Source organism: Heliangelus exortis, chromosome 4, assembly GCF_036169615.1.
Source record: "Heliangelus exortis chromosome 4, bHelExo1.hap1, whole genome shotgun sequence".
Taxonomy (NCBI): Eukaryota; Metazoa; Chordata; class Aves; order Apodiformes; family Trochilidae; genus Heliangelus; species Heliangelus exortis.
The window spans coordinates 27,292,825-27,320,555 of NC_092425.1; the positions used below are offsets into that span (position 1 = coordinate 27,292,825).

A 27,731-nucleotide genomic window follows, 5' to 3' on the forward strand; every position below is an offset into this window, starting at 1 on the left:
TTGCATCCGCATTCCTGGAATTTATGACTGCACAGCCCTCACCTTCTAAGGCCCTTAATTCAATAACATGTCACGTCCCTTCAGTCTCACCCAGCTTTAAAATACTTTCACCCACTTACAGGCCTTCCATTTAGAAAAAAAAAAAAACCTACTGAGTTATTACAATGTAAATATTTTAATAGGAGAGGGGAAAAAGCCTATCTGGCTTTAAACAGCCCCATTATTACGTTAAGATTGATGGTCAGGAGCTAATGGAGCATTTGCTTTAATAGTTTATTTAACTACATGGAAAGTGGCTATAGATATGTGTATCTATTGACTGACACATCATTGAGTCTTTGAGTAACAGAACATAACATAAAAAGATATTTGCAGGGGCTTCGTTGTCTAAAGGGTATTATTTTGTCTAATATTTAAGCCCCATGCAAAAAATATTACAATTTTTCATTTTATTTTAAAAGTTCTTCTTTTTAAATTAATAAATATTGTGCCTGAAGATGGATGTCTGAGGACTCTGTCACTAATAACCTGAATGAAAAAGGAGAAATTTCTTCCTTTGCCCAGACTGAGAAAACAAAGTGCAAAAAGTAATCAAGGCAATTAAAGCATTACAAATAAATTTTAAATACTTTTTTTTTTTTTTTTTTCTGCCTATCAATGCAAAGAAGTTACAAGTAAGTCACAGACCACACTTGCTGCATGTGTCCCTCCTTCCTTGCTGGTCTCTTCTAGCCAAGCTCCTGTTGGCTCAGAAAAGGAAATCTGTAGAAGCACCTTTCCAGAGCTTTGCACTTTCAAATTGGGCTTAACTCTGGTTCACCCAGGGCTGCCTTCCAGAGAGGACTTGAGTAAAGCAAGCTGCAGATGTGTTCTGTAACCTGACAGTGTCTCAGGGCTGGACACAGATCAGCCACAGCTCTGAGCTGGATCTGCTCTTGCGTTTCCCATCTCTGATCTCCTGAAAAAGGCAGCAAGTCTTTAAAACTGAGGGAAGATGGATTTTAGTAGAACATGCACTATAAATCCTTCCTAAGGAGAGAAAACTTAAGCTGCCCTCATGGCAAATATCAGAAACTGAAATGAGTGGTGCATAACTCTCCCCTATGCCACTGTATCCATAAAGACAGGCCCTTACTTAGAGGTTTGGGTGCATTTTTATTTTTTTTAGTTTTACCTCTTCCACAAATTAAGAGTGACAGACTATTCCTTTTCTGACCCCCCTGTGAGTGTCCTGGCAGGAGTGGACACCCTGGGAATGGCACACAGCCTGTCACCACTAACTTTAAAGCCACACATGCTGTGTCAGAGAACAGTCTCTTGCCATGAACAAACTGAACTGAGTTTTCCTCCTTCGTGTCTTTCAGGCTGAAGTAAGCCAGTTCATAGCTATGAATGATGCAGTGGGACATAGCTGCCCTTGGAGAAACACTTCAATTACACCCCCACACCCTTAGTAAGAGAACAGTGAGTAATCTGAGAGGGGTTACTCTGAAACTCAGTTGCAGTGCTGGAGTCTCCCTTCCCTCATTAACCTTTTTAAAAGAACCTTCAGACTCTCAGCAGCGTCTCTGGTGGGAGCTGGTGCCACCATTAATGGCATGCAGCACACACACTATGTCACATTTATGGACATCTCCTCTGCTAATATCACTGCGAGCCCATTGTCACAGCAGGGATGTATATGCCAGATGAAAGCTTTGTGAGGCTGCAATTTATCCAGAGATGGATGTTCTGAGGTTGCAGCTGTGGTGACCTCAAGATCATATCACAGAGGGATAGCTTTATAGTCTCCCTCACACAGGAGTGAATCCTGCCAAGGTGGAGATGTGGCTCATGTGAAATATTGGGAATAATATTCTGAAAACAATGTGTTGGGTTGTCTTCCTTCATGGGAAAGGGCAACAATTTTTGCAAATAATTGCAAAAACACATTAAATGGTACTTCAGTACTAGCAACAAGCAAGCTAAAAATGGCCCCTGCAATTTAGCTCAAGTTGTGATTTTAAGTCAATGCATTCTCAAGGAAGGTGTGACAGACCAAGACACCTGGGAGTGTAAAGAAAATAAATAAATAAATAAAAAAAAATCACCCACCCCATTAGTAAAATATAAACAAGGTGAGGAATGGCTTGATAGTCTGTGATTCTGAGTTTCTAGTCTGTTTTCCTCACTGTCACAGCTCTTCTGTCTAACTGGGTAAATTGTGTGCAGCCTCACTCTATCACAGAAGAGATAACTACATTCAAGACTCCAAAACTACTCAGATATCACAGTAAAAGTAGCTGCAAAAGGGGCTGCATTATCAAAGGTCTGGACTTGAGTCAGGAAAACATCTTTAGTCAGAAAAGCTCTTCAAGTCACCGGGAGATATGGTCTGTTCACAGTCACACTGCCTCAGTGCTCTGTTGTTTGTCTCTTAGAAGCAGAAGGTTGTATGAAAGCCATTCAGTAAGAGCTTATCTGTTTTTAAGATATTGGAAGGGGAAAAAAGCAATTTACAGGCTGTGATTTTTAAAAGGCTCCTATGTATAGGCTTTTACTGTGACAAGACAATGTCTCAGTCTGTTCTGCATATTCCCTGGTGTTACAGGGCATTAAAAAAAGACCATTACACAGCACACAACCTGCTAACAGAGCCACACCATCAACCAGCTGTGAAACCACTCAGCCAGGCCCATTCTGGCTCTTACTCTGTTCTGATTTCTTGATAACTGTTCAGCTAGGAGTATATGGGATGCCTGAGAAATAACTTCAAGGAATAAGCTAGCCTTACTCAGAAAATGTCTTGTCATCTACAGTCATCTACAAGAAGGGAGCCATGGATACCAGTTATCCTCCTAGGTGCTGCTCTGTCACCTGTAACATTTGATGAAGATCCATGGGAGTGTGAAGGGCAGCAGTTAATACAGTCAGTGAGTCAGTCCCAGTGAATCATATTGACCAAATCACTATCCCGTGTGATTCTGCAGTGACCTGCACTTAGGTAACAAATGTAATTCTCTCCTCCTATTAGCATGTTTTATTTGCATAGATTACCAAAATACAGACTGCCTGAGCACAGCAAATGTGTGCACTCTTCAGAAGAACGTGGCTTGGATCTTGACTGATAACTTGAGTGTTAATATATGACAAGTAGTTACAACCCATACTCAAAAGAAAGTGATATAAAAGTTACATGAGTTTTGAAGGAACAGTTATATTTATTCACGAAATTTGAAGAAGGAGGGCACTATTAATTTGCTCATACCCATGAGAAAAATTACAGGTTACAGAGAAAAAAAAAGACTTGAATAATTTTAAGATTGCCTGGATTCAGATTTGCAAACTTTCTCCATCATTGCAGGATCTGAACCAAATCCAAGTGTTTGAAAGCCACTGAAATTTTCTCTTTCCAGTCCACTCTAGCTCTATGCACTGGTTGTTAAAAACAAAAAGTCGGCTTTTTCCCCCTTAAATATCAGTTACAGCTTAACTGGGGATACAGTGGAGCCACTGTGCTGGAGAATTGCTGCCAACCTGCAGCACATTCCTCCAGGTGCTGATTAGAGCCTCCTTATCAGGGAGCTTTGTGCAGGTGCAGCAGGGAGCACACTGCTCGCAGGGGCAGCAGGCTGGGGAGCATCATTCTGCTGAAACATCAGGGCCTAATTACACAGCGTCATTGGGGAACACACACAGCATAGAGGATTGCTGATCCAAAATCCACAAATAATAATAAAAAGCAATTTCTAATGTGAACAGAAGTGATTTTGCAAGGTAGGTTTTACTTCACCTTGCCAAGGGACTTAAATAGAAACATTTCTCTATTGAGCAAGACTATGTGGAAAATAAACAGCTGAATCAGTGAACAATGAAACAATTTAGAACCAGCTTGTAACAAGTCCAAGAGATGCCTGTTTTTAAAAATATGTATGGGTTTGTAGTACACTACTTATTTCCAAAAGTGTTCTGTACCTTGAGCAGCAAGATTATGGATTCCCCTGTGAGTAGCAGGAGGACCTGGCAGGGGAATGAAGCAATAAGATTTTGGAGGGAACAGAATTTAACCCAATCTGCTACTCACCTTCTTTGCTGGAGCCTTGCTGGAGAATATGATGGTGGATGTGCAATATTATGTTAAAAGGCCATGGCTGAGAGACACCACCACTGATAGCCCTGGGATGGGGAAGGGAGAGGCACAGGGTGTTACTTGCTAGCTAAGGAGGAGCTGCACAAAGAACAGATCTCATGTGAAGAGTCCTTACTGGGACAAGCAGTGGTTTAGACTAGAATTAGACTAATTATCTCAGCAGCAGCTGACAAAACCACTCCCTCCTCTTCAAACTGGTGCTCAATGTGATTTTTATTCAAGCAAACTGCACTCAGCAATACAACCAGCAGTTTTGAAGAGTCCCAGTGGTACAGCACGTCCAGTGTGCTCACAGAATTGTTACAGCTGGAAAAGGACTCTAAGATCACCAAGTCCAATGATGAACCCATGGAAAAAAACCAAAACAAAACACAAAAACCTCAAACAAACCAGAAACAAACAGAAACCATCATTCTGGCTATCACTCGCTTCTCATGCTTCCTGGGCACTATGGCCACCTAGCTGCTTGGAGCATGTTGGGACAGCTTTTTCTAGTTGGCATATCAGAAACAGAAATAGGTTTGGGTTCTCCTTCACTCATAGGACAAGAAATTTTGTTGAGTGGCAAGGTAGCAAGATTTTGTGATGTTATAATTCATAGGACTGAACTGTTTCTAGGTAAGAAAAATAAACCTTGATAAGAGATTTATAGCATTTGATTGCTCTAACAGCAAGAACTTCAGAACACACTCATTTGGCCATTCGGATCTGGATTTTTTTATTAATATGAAGATGATTCAAGTGTAGTTGAATTGTTCTTTAACAGCTGGATAAGGTACTTGAGCTGTACTGTCACATCTTACTTTACATGTTTTTAATAAATATAAAAATTAGATTGCTTGATTGAAGAAAAGGTACATTAGTAAGGAAGAGAGACATGGTGTTACTACCTCCTCCAGGGAACACAGGGTCAAGAGTTCTGTACATATAACCAAGCAAGGTGAACAGGGATTTTCTTACTGTGTACTGTCCACCCAGCCAAAAAAAAAACCAACCTGAGAAATTACCAGCATAAACTGGTATCCATAGGATTCAGCAGCAACTCCTCCGTAAAGTCTAGTACTGAGTTATAAGATCAGACAGTGTTTGTGGCTCTTGGTTTAGATGAAGATTGAGAACTTTTTCCTCCTCTTCATCCCAGTCATCCTGTGCCACTGGATGAGAAAGCTCACGCTGTGCTAGTTCTGGGAACAAAGGGAACAGTTCTGTTCTCCAGCCCTGACAACCTGATACCATTCACAAGCACTGCCAATTTAAATTAAGAACGTGGAAAAGGTACAAGAAGTTTAGGCTGCTTAACTGAACTGGAGTGCTTATTGGGAAGGGCCACTGCTACTCAGAATTTGTATGCAGCTGGCAGAGCTGCTAAGCCAGAACTATCGATCACCAGAAACACAAATGTGGACCAGACACATTTTATTCAATTAGGAGTTCAGTAAGATTTTTGTCCTCCATCTAGGCATTCTAACAGCAAATGCACCCAGGTGTTATTTTTGAAATACAGTTTCTGAAATATGATACCAGAAGGGACAAAAATATCCTTAAAACTAGCATGAATGACCTGTTCTCTAGTAACAAAAGGCCTTGAAGTTACGACACTTTTTTTTTTTACATTTTACCATGCAGTTATTTTTGTCTCTTGATGTTTTAATATCAGGTGACAATCATTTTAAGTGTTACTGCATGGTGATCGTGAGTTTGTTGCTTTCATGCTGGAACAGGAAGGAAAGCTCAGTGGTGTTCTTACCAAATACTTGCTAAATGTTGTAAATCTAGAAAAGAATAAGTAAGAGGGTAGGCCAGTACAGTCTTGAATACCAATGGTGAAAGACTGTAGCCTAATGATTTCAAAACCTTTTTAAAAATTATTCCAAGAACAAAATGTTCCTGTATCTTTTCCCCAGTATGATGAGAGATTAGATGAGTACAAAGCAGTACATGGGCTGCCTGTCTCCATAGGAAAAGAATAACCAGACTCTGGCATAACTGCAGTAATTCTAAAATGAGATTGATATGGTTATTACTAGCAACTATTTAGCAAGTGTCTCATCTATCAGGATTTTTTGAGCTCCAAACAAAGGGAAAAAGGAGAAGGCGAGTAGTCTTTTCTCCACTCCCATCTTACCAACTCCACATTACATCAGTGCTGATTATTAACCCTTAGCTGTTTGCAACAGTGGGTTTGGATCCTACACAGCCTCTTGGAAACCTTGAGGTGCAGGCCTTGAGATTATTTCTTTCATTGTCCCCTTGCTTTGTGTAACTTTGAGATTATTAAAATTGAAAAAAAAAGAAACGTAGATTTCAAAAAGAAATTTTATAACAATTTAGACAAATTTGCTGGTTTTTTTTTTTTCCCTTAATTGACAATACAACAGTGCAATGCTTTTGCATTTCAGCAGTATGCTCCAGCACTTTGCCACTTGTTCTGTTTTAGCTTTTTCTCCTTTCAGGCTGATCAGTGATTTAAGTGTTACCACTTGAACAAGGCAGTGTCTCAGCACTATAGGAAATATTCTGGATTTGATACACTAACATTTCTTCCCAAGAGGAAAACTCTTTTTTACAATTTGTTAGATTTCAAAAACTGATTTATGACACTTGACTAGAATTTTTATCACTTCTGGGACTTTGGAAAACTTCTTTTGTGTTGCTGTGAATCAGAGTAAGCATGTTATAAGTGATCACCTGGTAAAAAGCAGCTCTTTATTTTGTGCAGAGACTAATCTAACTTATCTAACACTGAAGATGCCTGAATGAAGGGCCCTACATTACATTTTTTTGGGTAGGAAATGCATTTGGCTGTTGTACAGTGGGTATAATGGATAACACAAGAAGGAACTCATTTTCTTAATCCATTAAAATCAATTATTTATAGAAGTACAAATTTAAAGGGACTTACTTGCTCCTACTACTTTATGTATAATTGCAGCTATTTATATCAGTTGCAGAAGATCAAAATCATTACTGTTACAAAATTATTAATGTTATATACCCTGCACTGCTGCTGGATGCCCAACAACACAGTGGACCAGGTCTCTTAGGATATCTCCAGACTCTGTGCCACAAACTTCCCCACAAAATTAGGTCTAAGCAGATTAATTTGCATACTGCAAGAAGTCTAAAAGCAATTTTATAGTGTTCTCTCTAGGCTTATTTACCACTGCTACCACAACAGGGCTGATTCTGTATCAGTTACAGAGGACTTTTTTACACTGCACTGATCACATCCCCTTAGGCTCATTTTGTAGATTTTGCAGCTCCAGGGAGAGAAGAGGAAAAAAAAAAGCTCCTGAGAGAGGGAACTGTACCCTTCTCTTGTCCTAGAAGTGCCTGAGAGCAGGTACACAAATTGTAATGAAGCTGTATCCATTTCCATTACCTTTCTCCTCACTCTAACTCCTCCTGAAGTCATAATGTCACTGTCAGCAGGTGGGCCTGCTGTCTCGAGGAACCCTCTGTCTTCATTCTGATTAATCCTGGGTATCCATCCATCCACCCATCCACCCATCCACCCATCCACCCATCCCTCCATCCACCCATCCCTGGTGCAGGCTGTTTCTATTGCTGTGTTTTCAGCAGCCCCGCTCCACTCAGCACTTGGAACCAAAAGCAGCAAATGTGGTAAAAGCCCCCAGCACTGCGTTCAGCAGAGCTGCAGCTGAACAAGGAGCAAGAGCCACAGACCATGATCTCATCCTCTTTTGCTTCTAGTTAGACAAGGACAGAAGCCACACAGCCAATACAACCAATTGCATTTGAAAATTCAGAGACATTCTTGCTGAATTTGAGCACTGGTTTTCTAACAAGCAGAGGTGACATTGCCCTTGGGTTTTTTCAGCTGAATTAACAGCAATTACCTAAATGAATAATTCGTTTTCTAGACAAGCTGCCTGCAAACAATTTTGGGGGGAGAAATTATCCAAGATTAAAAATATCGAGTGAGGGCTTAGAGCAACATTAGCGAGTTGTTATGTCAGATACTTAATCATATGGCTTGTGTTCTAGTCATCTTTTCAGTAGATTATGAGAGTGAACAAAGTATACTTCAGACTCCTAAACTATCAGTCTACAGACACTGATAACCAATGGCTTGTATTAAATATCCCACCTTTTGCTACATTATAGATCAGAAATGTGAGAGGTGTGTGAAATGTTTCTAGTTTTGTTTTCTTCAAACAAGAAGACAGACAAATTTAGCTTCAATACAGACTAGACATACTGCATTTTACAAAATATTTACATTTTATTCTGTGTTTTCTTCTTGCCAGTTTTAAATCTGTTCTAGATAGGTCTTGATCACCAACTAACTCTCACATTGACTTTTTGTAATAAATAATTTTTTTTTTTTTTGTTGGCAGAACAGATTACAGAGTTTAGGTTGCCACAAACAACATTTCAGATCTCTTAACAGGGCCTTTGATTTTTTTTTTTCCCTCTTGGATAATGTTCTTAGAGGACTGAAGAAATGGGTTTCCCACAAGAGATGTCATTCAGTTGCTTTTTTTATTTGAACTATCCCAAATCAGAACAATCAAACCCAGCTCTCATGGTTTCTGAACTACACGTGAAACACAAACCACTGCAACTTCACTTTCTGCTTTCATTCTCTGGAAGCACTCACACAGTAGGATCTACAGTTTTCTTTAGTCCCTATCTTTACTCTTTCAAAAGAAAATTGGAATTACAATACCTCTGTGTGTGTTGTAAAACTCTTTTTTCAGTCATCTCATAGTGCTTCCTCAAGCTATAATTTTCTAAGTAAATTTGTTTCATAATTTTAATTCTATGTTCTACCTAGTTTTAATTCTGTGTTCAATCTAGTTTTAATTGCAATTAATTACATATTGTTTAAATAGGATTTTCTTTCCCCCCAGTTATGCTATCACAATGACACTAAAGAATGCACACAACAATCTAGGGCTGTTCTTAAATTCTAGACCAAGTCTTCCATGCCATCCTCTCTATGAAACTTTTATTTTCCTAAAACTTTTTATCTCAGTGATTCTTTTGATTTAAAGGTTGGCTCTGTACTGTGTTACAGACTATGAGTATGAACTATAAATAGTGACTCTGCCTCTACAGCTGTAGTTTAGGAAACAAAATTTAAGCAGGGAGTTAAGTATTAAACAGGACTAGCTCAGGTTCTTGAAAGAACTGCATTGCTAGTAACAAAAACAATTTCTTCAAGTGTAAAATTTCCTCCTGCCTTCTGAAACAGTTCATATCTGCAAGACTACTAATACTGTGTGATGCATTTGAGGATAAATTTAGCATGAACTAAGGCTTCATGAAAAACAGTCTAAAATTAAGTTTGTGTTTTGTATTTCCTTCATTGCCTAAAGAGTAATAAATCAATTTTTCCTTTTGGCTTAATGATAGAAGTATGGAATTACACTATCAACAGTCTCAGTGTGGCCAATTCAGATTACATGACTGAACAAAACACACCCTGGCACCTGAAGAGATTAAGGAATGCCAATGATTTTAATTTTAGTAACCAGAAATAGGATTTTCAGACTATTCAGCACCGTCCAAATTTTGGTCTATTAACATGAATAGTACAACTCTGATTTCCAATAGACTGGAAAGAATCCAGTTGTGAATACTTCTGAAAAACCCTACCCTTAAAATCTTTATTTTAAATTACTTCAAAACATGTAATTTATATAATCTGTCAGAAGAAATTCTGCCATAGTGGATCTGAGAGGCAGCTGGGAATACAAACAAACAGATGATCTGTATGATATTCTTACCTGGAGTTTTGAAATCTGATAATTGAAAATATGTTTTTTGGAAGGAGAACCAATTCTTCTCCACCTCCTTGTCAATACATGAAATATTTACCTCTAATTTTTTTTTTTCCCACAAGAAAACAGCAACAGCCTTTTAAACTACTGCGTGTTATGCAAGACCCTCTGAAGCAGTCCAAATTGTATTCAAATCTGAAAACAATAAAAATATATATAAACTATGTAAAAATCCAAAGAATAAAACCAAAGGTACTTAAATCACTGTCTATAGCTACTTTAAAAATTCTAATTACAAATTGTAAGAGACTTTCGCTCTGCACTCACACAAGCAAACACAAAATATTGTGAAGGTATTAAATAACCTTCTTAAGGCAGACTCAGTAAAAATACAGCTACTCTAAATGAAAACAAAAAGTGGGGTAATGGGAATAATTCACAATTCAACTTCTGAGGCCACAGTGAAAGGACAGATCACTTAGATGGAAGAATAAAGATTATCATTCTTAAAGTGAAAACCAAAGGTAGTACATAAGTAGCTGTATGATTCATGCTAGAAACTTGTGCCACCCTGCTGAGCAAGACCAAAGATGAGTTCAGGTTAACTCAGCATGAGGATTAGTGTGAAATGATATAAATAACCAACTTTATATAACCCCAAACCCTCAGGCTGTGCCAGGACACCTGGTAGCACAGCACAGAGCAGAAATGGTGAGGTGAGCTACTGAGATAAGGAAGAGGCAAGACTGAGGACAGGATCTCAAATAATTTTAGATATTAGTGTTGTGAATAGTAAATTCAGAAAGATAACTAAATTGTGTAAAGAGGAGTAGGACTCTCTGCTAAAGTAAACAAGTATAGTTTCATTGAATTTTGGTGAAATTGGCTAAATTTGGGCTAGCATGCTTTTCATCCACCATACTGATTCACAGGTTCTAGTGACCTCCAATTAAGTTTGCATACCTCATTTTTAGAAGTTTTAAATTTGAGCAGCCTTTTCATTTTCCAATTGGTAGGTCTAAGGTCAGAGAGCTGATGTTTCAGCTCTTATCATGCTACAGTCTACATGGAATCACATCTTCACTTAATAGAAAAAAAAATCAACAATTTTCTATTTTTAAAAAAATGAATGATGGCAGTAACCAATCTATATTTTCTGGCTCATAAATCAAGTTCTGTCCAAGGGTTACATGGGAGCTGTCACCAACTACATAGTAAATCCTGTGTCTGCCTACAGTTCCTGAAGTGACAGCAGCACTACAACTCACAGTGTTGTGAAGCAGTTTGAGATACATGGGATACGTAAGAGGCTACAGAATACATTCACTATTTCTTTTTACCATTTTATTTCATATCCAAACACTGTGCCCAAAACTGGAGAGGGAGCACTCATCCCATAGCTGAAGCTGTGCTCAGTTAACAGGCATTACTGTAGTCAAGAGGAAAACCATCAGCCCCTGCCTAATGGCATAAATACAAATACTTGAGTTCTCAATGTTTCATGATGAATTCTTGGCACACTTCCATTCTCCTAGCAATTTTCAGAGAAAGCAAACAGTTCAAGGAAAGAGTTTATGAAATTGTGGATTAAGCAGTATATAGTGCACAAGCCAGGTGGTACTAACTTCATAATGGAATTATGACAGCAGCTGCAATATTTCTCTTCCTGCTCACCTCTAAAATGTGCTGCAGGCATGTGAGAAAGAAAAATTTAAAAGTTTGTTATTTTTATACATTAGCTTAATGCATCCTAAAATTGTGAATACTATTCAAAGTTACATAGCATGCTAAAAGGCAGAACTAATATTTTTCCACTATCTTTAAACTTGTGTTTTGTTTAGCCTGCCTAATTCTGTAATTTTCAGATTATACACCTATATCCCATAGTGTTTGTTAAAAGCAGTTGTTTCTCCATATTCTGCCAGTTTAAGATGATTTTTTCTCTACTCTTTCTGAGAAAAGATCATAACAAAACTCAAATACAATAACAAATTTTCTGAGTATTTATGAATTGGATGAAAGGAGGAAGCCCCACAAGGAATGAAAAGTCATGGCTACTGCAGGGGAAGATTGCAGCTAGAAAAGCCTAGAAAGAATGTGGCAATCTGAAGATTTCAGTGCAGAGCTTAATAGGACCAGTCTAGAGAAGCACCTTCAGATTTTCCTTCTGCTTTGACTCACAGTAAATTGACACACTGCAAGGGCTTGTATCAAGTCAAGTGAGAACAGATGACTTACATACAAACAGATACAGCAAAAAAACATAGGTTTGGAGAAAAAAAAAATGAGATAAAGCACTCCTGATGAAGTAAAACAAACAAACAAACAAACAAAAACCCCACCAAAAACCCCCACATCCTGTTACTGATTTACATAATTGGTTTCCTTAAAGGAAGAGACATGGTAAAGCAATGCTGCAGGGGAGCACCAGCAGCTGGAACCATCATTGCCCAGCTCAGACCCAGGGGGCAGCTGGGACCTTGCTCAGATTAATGAGTTCTCAGCCTCGGAACCCCGACCCACCCGTGGGCATCAGAACACGTTGCTATTACATATCAAGGGACCCAAACCCAGGGTGCTCTCTCTGCAACAAAATGTTATAAAAATGCTGACCTGGCAGCAGCTTTTTGTGCAAGGCCAAAAATTATTCATGCCCTGCCAGCAACTCCTTACAAATAAGGAGTAGTGGACAACTGAAAGGATTGCAGCTGATGTGCAGTACTCATAATGTATTCATTATGCAGTAAAAGAAGCAGCAATAGCTTGAATCTGGGAGGGAATCAATGTAATCTTATAGTTCCTGGGGTTGCTTAAATAATTTTCACACTACTGTTACTATAAAAACACATCACAGAGTTAAAACCTTTTAGTTGTACATGAGTTCTATCATGATACCTCTTCCTCTTTCCATCTTTCCTTGATATCAGACGTATATCCAGGTGAAAATCACAGATTTCAAGTAGAGCTGCAGAAAAGTGGGTGGTTTGCTGGGTTTTTTTTTTAATTTTTTTTTTCTATTTCTTTTTATCTTTTTTTTTTCCTATACCACGCAACAGAGGACAGAGAGGCCATAATCTATCTGCAAATTAAGACAGAAGAAACAAGGTCTAAAACAGAAGTTTTAAGGAAATCCATGGATATTTGGAAAAAAACCATGGTATATCACAGCATACCAGCAACTGTAAAAAGCTTGTACCATACTGTGCCTGAAATTGGTATCCTGAGTCTAGATATGTGGAAAAGAGCACATTGTTTCTGGTGACAGACTACATCCTTCTGTGTATTTTATTCAGCTTTATTCCCTTCTGGTTATTTTACCAGTAACTAAAATCCTAAGAACATTACAGTTAGAAATTTTTTCAAGAAGAGAATATTTTCTATAGAACTTCTATTTATTTTCTGTCACTTTCCAAACTGCTAATTTTCTATTTTTAAGGCACAAATCACAATACAGCCAAACAGAAGGTGGGATTTCATCTTCCTGCATCATCTGTAATAAGACTTAGTGGCAGGAGCACTAATAAAACCTAAGCCAAATTCCTTTATACAAATGACCTTCACATAATTCCTTCACTTCTCAGGAGAAAGTCTGAAAACCACTTTGAATCATAGGCCATATACACCTCTGTTTTGATGTGCAATAAACCACTAAGAAGGAAATAAAACAACCTCACCTGCTACCACATGAGACAAAACTGGGGATCTGCACAACCTATTTTCTCCAAACTCAGGCAGTGCTAACAGCAGGAACTCCCCAATTTTTTTCATTCCTTGCTTTTGTGCACACTGCTATCTCTAGGGCTCTATTTCCTATTTCTCTTGCTCATTATTCTTATAAAGAATATTTACACAAAAATATATTTATTAAAATGTTGTGAACTAAATTAACTGTCTTACAGCAAACACATACAACACCATCCAAAGATGGTGTCATTGTTGTCAGCTTTTATACTTCTTTTAATCTGAAAGAGTGTGAACATTTTCAGTACTATAGTGCTCAGCATTCATGCAGCCAAAGCTGTAGAACTTAAATATCAAACCCTGTGAGAAAATCTCTGATCTTTACATCAAAGCCCACTGAAAAGAAAAGGCCCTCTTTGCAGCACTGAATGTCAGTGAAGGTCACACAGCTTTCACCTTTATGTAGATAAGCAAAAGTATTGATGTGTGGAAAAATCCAATGTGAGTTGCAACTGAAACCAAACACAGGAAGTTTTAAGAAAATCTGTTCTATCTGTTCTAATCTATCTAGCAAGCATAAAAAGGGGATTTTTACATCTCATAAAATGGCCTAAGGGGGGAAATTGCAATGCTGTAACTTCATTTAGAGGTCAGTGTTCAGACAAACCTGCTCTTAGTGAAGAGCACAGTCCTACAGGGTGATGTTGGGGTAAATGAGCTAATTTACAACAGGAAAGTTTTCAGATTTAGACTTGACTTTGTGTTCCTAGACAAATACTCATCCCTTTGTTTTGCCTCACTGCATTAACTTGGTATAGTATAAAATTCATTAGAGAACAATGCCTGAACTCATAGATTTATATTCCAAAAAGCCTGAAGATGGCATAGAATCAAGCTAATTGATGAGACTTCTTATTGTAACTACTCATGAGAAATCATAGAACAGAATATTCTCAAGTGACCAATCTTTCCAACCAGCTCCTCTTCAAAATTACTTTCAGCATAGAATAATGGCCCAAAGTGATTGCACATTTAGACAATTGTAAGGTCATAAACCTTATAAATACATTAAATAATTTGGTACTTTTTTAGTTTAAAATACAGGCTCTACTTAGTTTTTGTATTAAACCAGTTCTACTGAAAAGCTCTTCTCACTTTTAAAGAACATCCTTAAAATTGCCGTGGTACCTCAAGAATGAAATGTTAAGCATTCACCATAGAATCTGAGGTATTTTTTTCATTCTTGCTCTCTCCAGATGTATAAAAAACAGGTAAATTGAATCCATTCATGCTTTGTGGAACCAAAATAGTACCAGATCATGTTCAGAATGAATTCCCTCTCTTTTCCTCAGCCTTTATGACCAGATGTTTCAGAAGGATGTAACAGGACAGACTGGACTTCACATGCAACATCAGCACTTCCTGGCACATGAGTATTTCATTAATAGCATTAATACCATGAATTAAGACTTCACCAACACTGTGATCTTATTGGAATTTTATCATTTTACAGGAAAACCTGTAAAACACACCCCCAGTACACAGTATCAGTGTGTACACCACTCATGTGAAAAATTTTTCAGCAACATAAAGACTGAAATAAACTTCATTTGTCAGCAGTGGAGAGTACATCCTATTCCTATATTGAGCTTCTTAAAATTTAAGAGAAATTTCTCCCATTAAGGAAAAACAAAACAAACCAACCAAGCAACAAGAAAAGCAATGAGCACTTACACTACTTGAAAGTACCAGCTTTTAAGAGTACAGTAAAGCCAAAGATTAAATGTAGCTCAAAAGGCAAGTTTAAATCAGTGTCAGGACAAATCAAAACACAAAAAAATTGCAGCACTTTTAAACTCTAAATGTGCTTTATAGTGAAGGTGAATCCTTCAGTAAATGCAAGTCATGCCAAAACAAAAGTATGAATAACCCAATTTAAATCTGGACCATAATGACTCAACAAAAATGCTTAAGGAGCACTATGAAAAAAAAAAAAAAATTAAAATATCTTCAAAACAATCAGAAGCATGCAGCCTACAGAACAGTTTGCAAGCACAAGAAATGCTCAAGTAATAAAGGAGCCTTTGAGAATTTGAGGGCCACATCACAAAAGCCAAATGAATGATTTGTCTGTGACAGACATTACTTTCCTCAAGTTTTTAAAAACTAGGGTTGAATGAACAAGGACCTGTCTGAAACATTTTGGAACAAATTTGTGAATAAGGACCATTAGGATTTAATGGTACTTTTTATCACCAACTCACAGCATGAAGTCAGAGTAGGGCTGCTTAAAAAAAAAACACCCTAAATAAGTCTCTGAAGGAGTCACCACCTAAGCACTGAGTATGACTCAAAGGAATTTGCTTTATTATCAAAGTCTTCAGGTATGGCCTTCCAGGGTGTAATGGTTCCAATGAAAGAACTTTAGTGTACTAACCCTTAGGCCATTAATTCAGAAAGAAGAGGAACAAGTAGTTCATTTTCGTAAGTGCAAAATAATTTAAGCTATTTTCAGCATCAACTGATGTGAAAAATACAGAACTTTTATTTTAAATATGCAAGCAATAGGATTCTTGCTAATAGTATTTGTTCTTTAAAGTCTGAGACAATCTTTTGACAAGCTGGTGAACACAGACAACCTAAGGAAATACATTAAAAGTTGGACAGTACATCACAAACTGCTTTTGCATTCTAAAATACTTCAGAAAACCAAGACCAGACCTTTGGAGTGAAAGGGCTATTTTCAATAGGTTTTTAAGTTAGGGGTTAAGTTTATCAAGTCTGGTCCTGGAAACTGTTTCTGCATGACCACATAATTGTTCAAATCCATGAAACCTCATATAGGAAGTACCTGGAAAAAAACCCTCCAGAACACACCAACTTCCAGTATCATTCTTATGCTTTATTTCAATTAATGCACAGATATAGAAGCAAATCAGAGTTTTTATTAGGAAACTTCAGTTTTAACAAATGACATGTTTAAACATGGTCTCTGAAGATGTGCAGTTTTAGCCATTGATTGGTTCAGTTCCTCTTCCAGGCCAATCCATGACAGGCAAGGCATGCAGTGATTGAGTATGAACTGAGGATCAGCCCCTCACCCACCAAACCATCAGCTGATGTGATGTGCACTGCCACTACAAATCCCTTCCACCTGCTGCTTTCCTCCCTGTAAAATATTTTATAAACATTGCAGTCAGGCACACACAAGAGGTAACTGGCCTAAAGCTGAGCAACACAAACATGTTCCATGACACTAAACCTTAAGTTGGAGCCATTTCTCAATCCATTTTTCAGAGCAGGATTTTTCTTTCCCATATCATTAGTCCATTCTAGAGGACCAGCCAGTTAGCATAAATGGGGCCAATAACTATCGTGCCTGTAAGCTTTCCTCACATTTTTTTCTGATTTAGATTGGTTAAATCTATAGAAATTTTTAGCCACCTCCAAACTTTTGCACTAGTGCAAACTAATGTTGGTTTGGGAGTGGGTTTTTTGGTGTTGTTTTTGGTTTGGGTTGTTTTTTTTTTTTTTTGGTGGTAGTGGGAGTTTTTTGCTTGGTTTTTTTGTTTCTTAGTTTCAAAGCAAGGAATACCTTAAATTTCTTTGAATATAGATCCATCCACTAATACCTGATAATCCTTTTTACACTACATACCTGGAGACCAATTCATTTACAAAGACCTCTTAACTCAAGATGTTTATCCCATAGGTTCATGAAGCATCAACACACTGGAGAAACCTGAGAAAAAGATTAACATCAAACTGATATTAAGACATGACAATCAGATGATGGTTCAAGACCTACCTACAAGCTGTTTTGAATGCATAGAGCTGACCTGTAAACTTCTTAAGTTCAGTGGTTTCATGCATGTGTTCCTCTCAGCATGATCCAAAGAAGAGTTTCAACCTCAGCTCTGGGTTTCAGAGAGATCTTTTATACCCCTCTGTATTGGCCACTTAAGACACTGCCAGACTTAAGAGGGCAAAGCATAAAAGGGGAGCAGATTATTATTTTTTTTCCCCTCCTTTCTTTATTAGTAAGATGGTCTGAACTTACCATTTACTGAAGAGATCACAGTTTAGATTAAATTTGTCAGCTATCAAAAAGACTTAAAATGATCTGCAATGGTCATTACACTAGATCACACTTACCTTCTAGCAGAAGGTGGAAGGTGGTGTTAATTCCTCAGAAATCCTGAGCATTGTTTCTAATTTAGGTGTGATCATACATGTTTAGAATGTTTCAGTCAAGAAGTTTATAAGTGGGATACCTAAACAGCACAAAGGAAAATTATCAAGTTACAGTTTAATTTGTATTATGGCTAATTACAGACTTCCTTAAACCCATACCCCACAAAGTTGCAGAAGTCCTTTACATAAAGTTTATTAACAAGTAAGAGCTAGGAAAAAAAAAAAAACCATAAATAGTTCAAGCTGTTGAAAAGATTCTTTTCTAAACAGCCCAACTAAATAGAACTTTTAAAACTACTAATCAGAAACAATGAAAAGTTATTAAACCTCAATTGTTTATAGCGTTGACACTACCCTAACATAAACTGTAAATTTCTGAATTTGACAGGTCTTTCCAGCCAACTCCTTGCTAATGTGTGTCTGCTTATATATACTTAGTAACACATTATAGAGTTTAGCCAAGAGACACATCAAAAGTTACTGTTACAGACAGTAGAATATTGGGCCTCTGGAAACTGTAGCTTTTGTTTGAAGTTAACTCCGTTTTAACTTAAATGCCTGGCATTCAGTACCATAAACACTGCAGGTTTTAACTGTACTTTTCTTGATACAGCCTATAAAAAAGAAATCACTGCACTGAATCAGATTTAAGGTCTGTCCAGCTCAATACCAATAATATAGTAAAGAGCAGAAAAGTACAAATAACTTTTTCCCCACAGTGATAGGGAAACAGTAAGGACGAATATCTGGAAGGCCAGCAAGCTACCTGGAATAGGAATATTTTAAATACAGAAAGAACAAATGAGACCTTAAAAATCTAGGCACTATCTCAGTGCTACCGACTAGAGCCCTTTTGTGCTTGCCTGGAAGTGGCACAAATTCTCAGGATTCAAATCCCTTTGTTTCTGAAGCCCAGAGCCTTACCTAAGCAGCCGCATGCTGTGAGATATGGGATGAGGTCGCTGTGCCCCTTACCTACAGGCCTTCCAAGGCCCCACTCCAGTTCCCCAGCAAGGGGGGCAGCGCCACGGCCTCCTCTGCTCTACCTCCTGCCCCGCCCGGGAGCTGCCGAGCGCGGCAGGACAGCGGACAAAGGCATTTGAAGGCCTTGCCGGGCCCTTGGGACGCTCTCCGCCGCCTTCCTCCCCTCCCGGAGGACGCCATGGGGTAGGCGAGGCCCGCGCCAGACACTGCGGAGGGAGAGGCAAGTCAGGCCGGATCGGCGAGGGGACCAGGGAGGGAGGAGGGAAGGGAAGCGCATGTGCCTCACGACAGGATGCAGGGCGGAGAGGAGGGCTCCGCACTGGGTTTATGTGAGGGAAACGTCGTCTATCCCCCTGTGTTGACTCTCCGGAGCACCGCCAGGCTCCGAGAGGGCAATATGTGAAGGGAAGGCCCCAGCGGGTCCCATTGCGCCCAACCCCCCACCCCATCCGTGAGGAGCCTCCAGAGCTCCGGGAGAGCGCGGCCGCCCTTACCCCAGCGCCGGGCGGCAGGGAGAAGGGAGGAGCGCCCCCTCCCTCCGCTTTAAATAACCCCCGCGCTCCCGCGAGACCTCGCGCGGCACCCTTCCCGCTGCCTATTGGTAGAGCTGGAGCACGTGACCCCGCCACGCGGAGGGTCTGGGTGCGCGTGCGGGGCTGTGCGCGTTGGGCGGTGGCGGCCCCGGCCCCGAGGCCCGGGGGAAGGCGGCCTCGGCCTCTCCCCTCCCGCCCCCCGCCTCAGCCCGGAGCTGCCCTCCCTGGCGCGGTCAGTCAGGGGCGGGCTCGCCGCCTGGGTCATGGCGGGGCTTTCGTCTTCCTTGGACGTAATTATCGATCTCTGCCTAGGCCGAACTCTCGGGGCCCGGAGGTCTTTAACAGAAAGAAAAGAGTCCTTGGTGTGCAGCAGCAGCAGCAGCAGCTGTGCCGCAGTTCTGAGGAACTAAAACCGCTGATCTCTGTTTAAAGTCCCATCTAATCCCTGCTTTGGAAGGCTTCGGATGTGTCTGTAAGGACAGTCAAGTAGGCCTCAAGCCTGTGCTAACACTCGTGGTGTCACGCACACGCAGCTGGTTCTGGAGCACGCCCGAGGTGCAGCTCGGCCTGGCACGGTGGGACCAGGCCTGCAGACCTGCATGTTAGCAGAAAACGTGGATTCTACAACAGCTCTTCCACCTGAGCTGAGATGTGCTGCCCGACTGGCAATCCTGCTAAGAGATTTTAGGCTGCGCGAGCAGGTTAGCATAAACTGGCAATTAGTGATTGCCAGAGACTTTGAATGACTGCACTGAGACTTTTGAATGCTGCCCAGCCAAGTCCCTGCTTCAGGAAGAGCTGCTTGTCTCAGCCAGAAACAATTTGTCCTGGCTCATAGTAAGTTGCTACCATCACACCACCTCTAAGTGTATGGAAAGAAAGTAACAGGTTGCTCCACTCTCCCTGCGAGTTTTCTGAACCCTAAGCCCACGGTATTCAGGCTGAAACAGTCACATAGTTGCAATCCAGGGATTGAAGCTCTAGAAACTGTCTTACCACTTCTAGTTACCTCTTCAGTCAAATTATGGATACTTGCTTAAAACATTGTTGCAGATGCATTGCTGCAATCTGCGTGCCAGCACATTTATTGTGAGTACATCAGGATTCAACGGCTGTCTCAGGACTCAAGGTAAATCACTCTGGGTATGAATTTATGAGGCATGTAGCTTCTGGTTATTTCAGGTGGGATTCTCTAAAATGACCATTTTCTACACCTAGTCACCTAAGTCAGACCAGCCCCTTCTTGTAACCAAAAAATGAAATGGCATCTAAGATTTACATTTTTACCACCCTTGCCCATGGATGTACATCGAGCTCAATTTCTTCTTTTCCACTATAGAATGTAAACTGGCACCTCTGTTAGCACAGCCAACCAGTGGTTGCTATCCCAGATGAGTGTTTTAACCATTCCATTCAGATAAAATCCTACTCCTTCCCGTGCACAAGCTTTCTTCTGCCTTTCCCATGCAAACTTTGCTTTGTTTGTCTTCTCTCTGGCTCTATGAAACTACTCCCAGATCTGACAGTGGCACAGCTTCAAGAGGAGGGATGCAGAGGCCCTGTCTGTGCCTTTGGGAAGAAATAGGGAATAGAATAGGCACCAGTAGAATAAATTACTGTCCTAGCAATGGCCAGATGGGGATTTGAGCTACTTCAAATGCAGGCAGGCTTCTCCTGTTTCCTGGGCAAATGCTGGAATCACTGAGTTATTACCTACCAGACTGTGTTTTGCTGGAGGGAAAGGGCTGCCTCTTCCTTATCTGAACAAACTTCTCAGCTGGACACTCAGCCTGCCTGCAGGCCTGGGTATCTTGGGGACCTGTGGAAAGCTCACATTTCTGGTGGATCTGAAGGGACCTGATTTTGAGATGGATCCTGGATTGTTATCCAAGAAAGATGCAGGTCTAGTCATTCAGCAGAATTGTCAGTTGTCATGGGAGCTTGACTGGTGAACATGGAAACATTAAAGGGGGAAGGAGGGAGGCCTGGACAGTTGTTATACTTGAGAATCCAATACTTAACTTGCCACCTTTGTTCCACACTGGCCATGTCACCACGAGGAAGAGCCCTTGCTGCTTTTCAGTGTGAGAGGTTAGCAGGTTCTCACGTGCCAGGGAAATACTGTCAGGCACAAGGTGAACCATGCTAGTAGCTGTTAGTTCTGTTTACTTTGGGGCACTTCCACGAGTGCCCCAAAGACAAGTAGACATGGAGAAGACAATCTCCAGGCCTTGCATTTTGAAATCAGCTAAGTGGCAGTTAAGTGCCTTGGTTATTTTCTGGATTTAATCTTTTTAAGGAGTCTGTGGTGATCCGAACACAGTTGTTCAAGTCTTGAACACTGGTGCTCTTACCAGACAACTCTCTCTTTGTGGGATGCATGAATTTAATCTCTAGGTCACTGCTCTGATTCTTCTCTCAGTTGACAGAGTTTAGGGAAAAAAAACAAAACAAAACAAGAAACCATCACATTGGGTTCACCACAATGCACAGGTATCATTAATGTTTCATTTCAATGTCACTGTTTTTTCCCACACTGATGAAAGAAAGCCAAGAAAGTAAAATCTTGATGTGACCATCAGTCTTTGCAGATTGATGACAGGATCTATCTGCATTAAATAATTGGCAGGCTTGGGACCTTACCATGTAGCAGCTTTTTTTGGTTTTTTTGGGGTTTTTTTTGTTTGGGTATTTTTTTTTTGTTGTTTTTTTTGTTTTTTTGTTTGTTTGTTTGTTTGTTTTTTGGTTTTTTTTTTTGTTGTTGTTCTTTTGGTTTTTTGTGGGTTTTTTTTGTTGTTGGTTTTTTTGTTTTTTGTTTTGTTTTGTTTTTGGTTTTGTTTTTGGTTTTGTTTTTTTGGTTGATTAAAACTTTGATATGCTAATGTACTAAAAATGTAATTTGATTAATTTATGCCACAATTTCCATAAAATGAAAGGGCTATTTTAAATTCATGCTGAAAATAGACTAAATACCACTTACATCTTGTCTGCTGTCAAAATATCCTTTGTGTTTTGTCCTCAGAGTGTATATTAGTTAAAATTAGAGTCTGTAGAATAGAACAAAAATAATAAATAAAATCTTTGGAGAAGAAGAGGCAAGCAAGCTAGAACTGTTATTTTCTTTCTGGAGGGAGAGATAGCAATATATTTCTGTTAGAAACCTAAGCTTTCTCTTATTTTTCATAGAATCATAGAATCAGTGATTCTCTTCTTCTTTGATAGATTACTTCCATGGCTAAAGAATTTGGTTATCTCTTTCTAGCCAGTGTGTATGGTTGGAATTTAAATAAGATCTTTGCAGCTGAAAGCACATCTTGTATAGGTAAGGAAAGTGCCAGTGAAGCTTGCCAGTGAACTTCATGGCTGAATCAAAGCAAAAGTTCAGAAGTTCTCTTATCCTTACGGTTCAAAGCTCCTGATACAATCTTAAAGCACAATTAAACAGAAGGAAAAAGGCAAGAGGAAGATATTATGAGATAATCACACCTCTAGGCCACTACTGAGCACTGAACTGACTGTAAAGGTCTAAACATCCTCTTCATAGAATAGACTGTTTAACAGTTACCACTATAGAACTGTCAGCTCTTTTCATCTACTCAGCCAACTTTTGGTGTATTTGACATTGATGTATTTACATCTGGTTTATTCTGCTGTCTTTGGGCTTTCAAATCTGGCATCTGGCCAAAAAAAAAAAAAAAAAAAAGAAAAAAAAAAGTCAGATGCTGTCAATGCATTTTGCTTTCATCTGTAAAATAGTAGTTCTTGAGAAAAAGGAAGAGCTGGAATTCCTGTCTGTGATATTAGTAAAGATAGAAAAGATTCAGAAATCAGTTTAATGCAAATTTAAAATACATTTTTAATTTTTTTAAATGCATATTTGGTGGGTAACAGTACAATATAAGATTCTAAAGATAAAGTATTATTGCATTTTAAATCAAGATGAATAATTTCTCAGATAATTTGAAAATGCCAGGTGAGGGATGCTTTGAAGCTGACTGTCTTAAAAAGGCTAATGAGTCCAAAGTTGGGTTTTTGGGATTTCTTTTAGACTAAGAGGTCTCCAGAGAGTGTCCATGTTTTCTAAGGATTTACATGGCTTTTTGATAGACTACAGCTCATTCTTACTATTAAAATTTTAGGCACCACAGCCTCAGTTCATGGGCTGCAGGGTGGCACTTGGCATTGTACTGAAACAAATTTTTCATGGAAAATCCCTTGTCCTCATACTTGTGTCTACATATTTACCATTCTGCTAATGATATACTGATATTTTTATAGAACATAATTTAATGTGAGATGCAAACTATAAAAAGCATTTGTAGAATTCTAAACATACATTGTCAGCACTGAAAATATTTCAGGTATCTGAATTCTATTTTAATTATTTTTATAATTCCAACTTACAGAAAACCAGGGTGTTGTTTTAACTGCCTTGTCAATTAAAATGCCCTTTTAATTGCCTGGAAATGTATCCTAAATTTGATTCAATTCCTAACACTTGTTCAACAAACCTGGTTGATGGTTACCCATTTCTGGACCAGAGTTTATTACAAGAAAAACATAAATGAACCCTCTGTGGAATTTTGCAGGATTTCTGGAGAAATGTGATATCCTCTTTGTAGCTCAGAACTAGCAGGTATTCTGGGCCCAGCTTTGCTACACACTTTCCTCTGTAACTTTGGACAAGTTGCTGAATTTCTGCTGCCAGTTTTCTTGCTTTGTAAAAGAAGCTAACAGTAACTTGACACCAAATAATTTGATGAGTCTGAGCGAATGTTTGCAAAGCAAAGCATTCTGAGAAAGTAGGGTGGGAAATGTTAGGGAAGTCCTAGCCTCTGCTAGCCAGAGGGAATATTTACATTAAGTTCTTCTTTTATGCAGTGAAACTAAAATGTTCAAGCATATAACCAGATGAGACCAAGACTGATCTAAAACAAAATACAGGAGGCATTTTTTGACCTTTCAACAGAAATTATATAAGCAGTCTCAGGTTATAGATATTCCTTTGTTTTCCTTCTCTTTGTCCAACACTCAGAAGAAACAGAGGGTTAGTTGTTTGTTATGAAGAGAGAAGGCAATGCTTCAGAGTGGAAACAATTGTTCACTGTTCTTTATACAGTTCCTATAATGTTTGTAACTAGCACTTATTGCTTTTCTTAGCACTTTTTTATCTTCAAAAAGCTACAGAAATAGTTTTTAGTCCTGAAAATAACAACACCAGAAGAAAACCAAAACACTCACTAGCCCATTTCAAGTATGAAAATTTCTTTCCTCTTTCCCTGTTCGATGTGACTGAAGAGAAAAAAACAAAACAGTGTTAAGTATTGTTAAACTGGCACATGAACTTGCCTGTTATGTCCTGTTTTTATCATGAATCCTCTGAGGCAAGACAAGAAATTATCCCACCCTTAAATTAAAGTATTTTTATTAGCATTAAGAATAATCACATTGAATTCTTCACAGAATTATGTGTGTGTGTGTATGTGCATATTTACTAATACAGTTATTTTCAACAGTAGCAATTTCCTTGAACAACAGATAAATGCTCAACTAATAGCAGCTTAATTTTGCATTAGAAGGAAAGAAAAAGATAAAGAAAAAAAAGAAAAAGAAAAAAAGAAAAGGAAAAGAAAAGGAAAAGGAAAGGAAAGGAAAGGAAAGGAAAGGAAAGGAAAGGAAAGGAAAGGAAAGGAAAGGAAAGGAAAGGAAAGGAAAGGAAAAAGGAGGGGAGAGGAGAGGAGAGGGAAGAGGAAAAGGAAAGTTTAGCAAAGAGAAACCACCTAAAGCCTTACTGTGAAGTCAAGTAATTGGCAAGTATAGAAGTACCACTTACTTTGTCTTACATTTTTTTGTTTTCCTATTTTATATGTTTTCTCTGGGGTTCATATTATGGGAATAATGTCCTTGACATTAAAATATATTTGAGTTTTTATTAGTAACCATATTTTGTTTCATTTAAATTTCTAATCACCTATCAAACCCATTCATTTGCTTCATAACTTTTCACTGAAAGTGAGTACAATTCTCTACAGTAAATTGAAATAGATGAATTGCAGCAAAGAGTACACAATTAGGCTTCTGGAATAAAAGGGATCTGAGTTCAAGAAACAGATGTGGTGCAGTGCTGTCAGTCTCAAGTGGATACTTAGAAATGCCCTGGAGACCAATCAAGCTTTGATTGCTTCAGAACTGAGGTTGGGAATGGCCAGTCCCAAAATGGCACCTCGGCTTAACTCCCATTTCCCTTGGGTATTGTCAAGAAAATCTGTGCTATTACGTATAATCCGGTCCTCAGAGTTTAAGCAAATTAAACACTTGGGATCAAACTCACACATAATATAAGACCATGCACTTAATAGAATTATACCAAAGATTATTTTTTCCTGGGTGTTACATTATTTGATGGCTCTTTTACAAAGTGATTTGTGGATTTATGAAGCAGTTTAGTAGCACTGACAACTTCATTCCATAATGTCCGAAGAGCTTTTTCCATCCTGTATTTTCATCTGCAATGATTTAATATAACTAATCCAGCTTACTGAGGAAAGAAATTTCTGTCTCTGTGACAACTCTGTTCTGAGTCTTTGCTGAAACTGTCTACAGGATGCCAACTAATGCCAAATTTTATGTTGCTTTTCTAAAGTCCACAATGAGCTGGATTGAGGCCATTTGCCTAACAGTATTCCCAGAGTCAGGACTAATCTTTATATGCTACTGCTGATGCCAGGTTTTTATTAATAATAATAATAATAGATCTTGTCTTGAAATTGAAAAAAACAGCCAAACAACAACCCCCCCCAACACAAAACAAAAAAACCAAAACACCAACCAACCAAAACAAACTTGAGAATGTTTTCTGTAAATAAAGCCTGGAGGGCCAGCCTCTTTGAACTGAAATTACTGTATTCCAGCATCATAAAATAAAAAGCCTAGCTAAGTACAAGTGTGCCATCCTTTCAGATGCTGCTGGGAGCAGAGGTGCCTGTAGAAATATTAGAAGTTCTCTCTCGTCATTTGACTCATTTCCTCAGTGCAGTGGAGAAAGAATAAACGGGCCTTAAGCTTCTGCTTAGTAAAGAGCAAGATCTGCTAAGAAAAAGAGAATTCTAAGGTGAGGCATTGCCCTAGCTGAGCTCAGTTCTTGCTTCTCTGAGATTTGCTGTGTGGCCTCAAGCCATCTATTTTACAACCTTGTGCCTTTTATCATGTGTATGAATTTAATCACTCATACTGCTCTACCCTGGCCGAGGGCGTGGGCCCTGATTTGTGAGTGAAGGGGAACTGAGATGGTGAATTAACGGTGCTGTGTAAGTGCCCCGTGCTGTAAACTTGTGAGTGAGCACTTTGGCATTCAGGTGTGTGGTGTGGACACAGTCCCAGACCAGCATTTGCGAAGGAAAGTGTTGTCTGGGTGAATGGCAATACTAAGCACCTGCTTCGGGCAATAAATTAAATCCCAGCCTCCTCTTCTGGGGTTTGCAAGTGCCTGTGCCCCCGTGTACCTCAGATTAGGTGGAGACAGCGTGTCCCACAGCGCAGCGCTGCTGTCACCGCCGCACACCCGTGTCACCCTGCCGGGACTCTCTCTGCCTTCCTGTCTTTAACCTTGGTGCCTGCCCCTATGACTTCGTGTGCGCCGAAACCCGAGTTCTCCAGCCCTGTGGCCCTTCCAGGCCCGGTGACCGAGACACCTCCGTTTCTGTCGGTGGGCCCGTCCCCGGCTGCCGCTTGCCTCCGGCGGGGCTGCGGGCCGGGCCGCCCCCCGCGCCCCCTCCTCCCCGGCAGCCGTGCCCCCCCGGCGGTCACTGCCTCTGACCTTCCCCGCACGGCGCTGTCAGAGCGGATCAGCGGGAGCGGCGCTGCCATGGAGCGGCCAGCGGCAGCCGCCAGGCGAGGAGGAGGAGGAGGAGGGAAAGGAGGAGGAGGAAGGGAGAGATTAGCGCGGTGCCGGCTGGCGCAGAGGCGCGGCTGAGCGCTCCAGCGGGAGCCCGGGGCCTGCGGACCCTGCGGGAGGCAGAGGCGGAAGGAGCGGAGATGCGGCTGCTCTCCCCGCGCTGCTAACGCTGCCAGCCGCTCGCCCAGGGGAGAGAGACAGGAGGGGAGGGCAGCGAGGTCCCTCCTTCCCGCTGCTCTGCGGACCCAAAGGCTGCCCGTGCAGTCCCCTCCTCTTGCTTTTATCCCAGCCCCGGAGCAGAAGCCGCCGCTGCCGCCCCCTCTCCCTTCCTGCGCTCTTCCCACCATGAGCGGGGCTGTTTTCACCTTATAAAGATGGCGGTGTGGGATCGCTACAACCTTTAGACTAATGACTGTCAGAAACATCGCCTCCATCTGTAATATGGTGAGTGCTGGCGGGCAGGCGCGCCGGCGGGGGGCGGGGGCGGCACAGGAGCCCCTCCTGGGGCCGGCGGAGGGGCGGCTGAGGGGGCTTCCCGCAGGGTCGCCAGGCAAAGGAACCGACCA

General features: G+C 40.1%; 1 protein-coding gene, 2 long non-coding RNA genes and 1 other non-coding gene across 5 annotated transcripts in view; 2 read left to right on the plus strand and 2 right to left on the minus strand.

Annotated features, from left to right (window-relative positions):
- The window catches only part of LOC139796021 (uncharacterized), a 34,469-nt gene extending 19,300 nt beyond the window's left edge, over positions 1-15,169 (plus strand). Inside the window, exon 3 of the long non-coding RNA XR_011725797.1 lies at positions 14,913-15,169. This is a non-coding gene — a long non-coding RNA (uncharacterized lncRNA). The remainder of the gene's footprint in view (positions 1-14,912) is intronic.
- A 1,272-nt stretch (positions 15,170-16,441) lies between these two features.
- On the minus strand, positions 16,442-19,249 carry LOC139796020 (uncharacterized). Of its 2 annotated transcripts, XR_011725795.1 has the most exons (5): positions 19,233-19,249; positions 18,730-18,944; positions 17,716-17,834; positions 17,219-17,302; positions 16,442-16,729 (listed from the first exon to the last, which is right to left on the minus strand). It is a non-coding gene; the product is annotated as an uncharacterized lncRNA (long non-coding RNA). The 2 variants fall into 2 exon arrangements; XR_011725794.1 differs by lacking the exon at positions 19,233-19,249 and having other exon boundaries at positions 18,730-19,221.
- LOC139796385 (small nucleolar RNA SNORA26) lies at positions 17,432-17,549 on the minus strand. The gene has a single exon (XR_011725983.1). It is a non-coding gene; the product is annotated as a small nucleolar RNA SNORA26 (small nucleolar RNA).
- An 8,220-nt stretch (positions 19,250-27,469) lies between the features above and the next one.
- USP46 (ubiquitin specific peptidase 46) overlaps positions 27,470-27,731 on the plus strand; it is a 32,758-nt gene continuing 32,496 nt past the window's right edge. The window contains exon 1 of the mRNA XM_071743543.1: positions 27,470-27,609. Coding sequence (XP_071599644.1) covers positions 27,574-27,609 — 36 coding nt within the window. The 5' untranslated portion in view covers positions 27,470-27,573. The remainder of the gene's footprint in view (positions 27,610-27,731) is intronic.